This window comes from Sander lucioperca, chromosome 11 (assembly GCF_008315115.2).
Source record: "Sander lucioperca isolate FBNREF2018 chromosome 11, SLUC_FBN_1.2, whole genome shotgun sequence".
NCBI lineage: Eukaryota > Metazoa > Chordata > Actinopteri > Perciformes > Percidae > Sander > Sander lucioperca.
This window is the reverse complement of record NC_050183.1, coordinates 24,373,888-24,376,387: the sequence shown is the minus strand read 5'-3', so window position 1 is coordinate 24,376,387 and position 2,500 is coordinate 24,373,888. Positions and strand designations below refer to the sequence as shown.

Genomic DNA, 2,500 nt, shown 5'->3' with positions numbered 1-2,500 from the left:
GGCTACGTACGTAGGTATGTGGAGATACCGACCCTACGCCGTGGCCTGACGTCACCTCTCAAAAAAATGTAACTACACGTCTCTCGGCCGTGGCTGGGTAGCGTTGCATTCCCCCCCCCCCGACTCATTTCCTGGTTCTCCTCCATCAACAACATGAAATCAAGGAGAGGGTTAACTTCTCCTGCTCCAGATTTCCCACCGTGGTCAGAAAGAACAGAGGAGACACTTTGGTTCTCTCACTATGACTCTAGAGTCACTACTCACTCTGAAGATAATCACCATCACTCTCTCACTCTCTCTACCACACACACACACACACACACACACACACACACACACACACACACACAGTCTCGTCTCTTCGGTGTGTTCTGAGGAACTTTTTGGACCAACTCGGGGAGACTGATCAGTCACACTGGCTGGTTGGTGTGTGACTGCCTTAAGACGTCTGTAAGCGCTGCGTTCCTGGCTCAGCTGAAAGTGAAGACCTTTTTATGAATGAATGAATGAATTTCCTTTTCTTCCTCCCTCTCTTCCTCCCAGGTGGAGGAGACCCAGTACGCCGTGGATCAGAACCAGCTGAAGGAGTATTTCCCGATGGAGGTGGTGACGAAGGGTCTGCTGGACATCTACCAGGAGCTGCTGGGTCTGTCCTTCGAGCTGGTGGACGGCGCCGCCGTGTGGCATCCGGACGTCACGCTGTACTGCGTGAAGGACCGCGGCAGCGGCCAGGTGATCGGACAGTTCTACCTGGACCTCCACCCCAGGTGAGAAAAGATCCACTTTTATTCAGGGTGAACGTGGAGACGGGAGTCCGCCAGAGACGCTCATAAGTCCCGGAGCTCGAGTCCAAGTCTCAACTAGTCTCGCATAGCCAGCAGTCCTGGACGGGAGGAAAACATGCTCTGGTTCATTGGTCATTTCTTTAAACCAATCACAGTTGTGTGTGTCTGTCTGTCTCTCGCTGTCTCTCTCTCTCTCTCTCTCTCTCTCAGACTCTCTCTCTCTCTGTATTTCTCTCTTTCTCTCTCTGTCTCTGTCTGTCTGTCTGTCTGTCTGTCTGTCGCTCTCGCTCTCTCGACTTGACTGCAGTTCGTCGTCAGTATTCGTCTTAGATATTTGAGTTCAGCTCATGAAAAATGGGGGCAAAAACAAAAGAGTTGCGTTTATAATATTGTTCAGTGTATGCAGATGTTTCCAGGTGTCCTCAGAGTCTTTTCTCTCGCCGCTGCAGGGAGGGGAAGTACGGCCACGCGGCGTGCTTCGGCCTGCAGCCCGGCTGCCTGCTGCCCGACGGCCGGCGCCAGATGTCGGTGGCGGCCATGGTGGCCAACTTCAGCAAGCCGACGGCTGACGCCCCGTCGCTGCTGCAGCACGACGAGGTGGAGACGTACTTCCACGAGTTCGGACACGTCATGCACCAACTCTGTGCTCAGGTAAGCTGACGAAACCACAGTGCTGAACCTTCACTTCCACACACACACACACACACACACACACACACACACACACACACACACACACAGAGACACACACACACACACACACACACACACACACACACACAGACACACACACAGACACACACACAGACACACACACAGAGAGAGACACACACACACACACACACACACACACACACACACACAGAGACACACACAGAGACACACACACACAGACACACACACACACACACAGACACACACACACACAGACACACACACACACACACAGACACACACACACACACACACACACAGACACACACACACACACACACACACACAGACACAGACAGAGACACACACACACAGACAGAGACACACACAGACAGAGACACACACACACACACACACACACACACACACAGAGACACAGACACACAGACACACAGACACACACACAGACAGACACACACACAGACACACACACAGACACACACACACACACACACAGAGAGACACAGACAGACACACACACACACACACACACACACACACACACACACACACACACACACACACAGACACACACACACACACACACACACACACACACACACACACACACACACACACACACACACACACACACAGAGACAAATACACAGACACCTTTTAGAAATTTAGAATTTTTAAAACAAGTCCTTGATATTAAGGCGTAAAATTTGACGGTGCTTTAATCGTGTGCTTGTTCACGGATCACATTTGGACTGTTGGTGTTTAATCGTGATTCCCGCCAGTGTAGAGCTACTTGACGTTCAGATTCTTTGTCCGGTCTGTCAGCAAGCAAACAACTTTTAAAATGCTTGTTTTCTGGATGGAGTTTGGTTCTATCAGAGCTCTGCTAACATTGCAGCTGCTCCATCAACACAGAAACAGAAACGTAACTTATCAGGTAGTCCAACTTTCACGCTTACTTTCCCCAAAGAAATCCCCTTTTCCGTCCGCTCTCCGTAAATAAGGAGGCGCTGCAGAGCTCTGGCTGCCCATTTCTTCCT

General features: G+C 50.9%; 1 protein-coding gene across 2 annotated transcripts in view; it reads left to right on the top strand.

Annotated features, from left to right (window-relative positions):
• thop1 (thimet oligopeptidase 1) overlaps positions 1-2,500 on the top strand; it is a 25,969-nt gene that overhangs the window by 19,378 nt on the left and 4,091 nt on the right. For both annotated transcript variants that reach the window (XM_031322902.1, XM_031322901.1), the window contains exons 9-10: positions 544-767; positions 1,235-1,436. In XM_031322902.1, the coding sequence (XP_031178762.1) occupies positions 544-767; positions 1,235-1,436 (426 nt within the window). The remainder of the gene's footprint in view (positions 1-543; positions 768-1,234; positions 1,437-2,500) is intronic.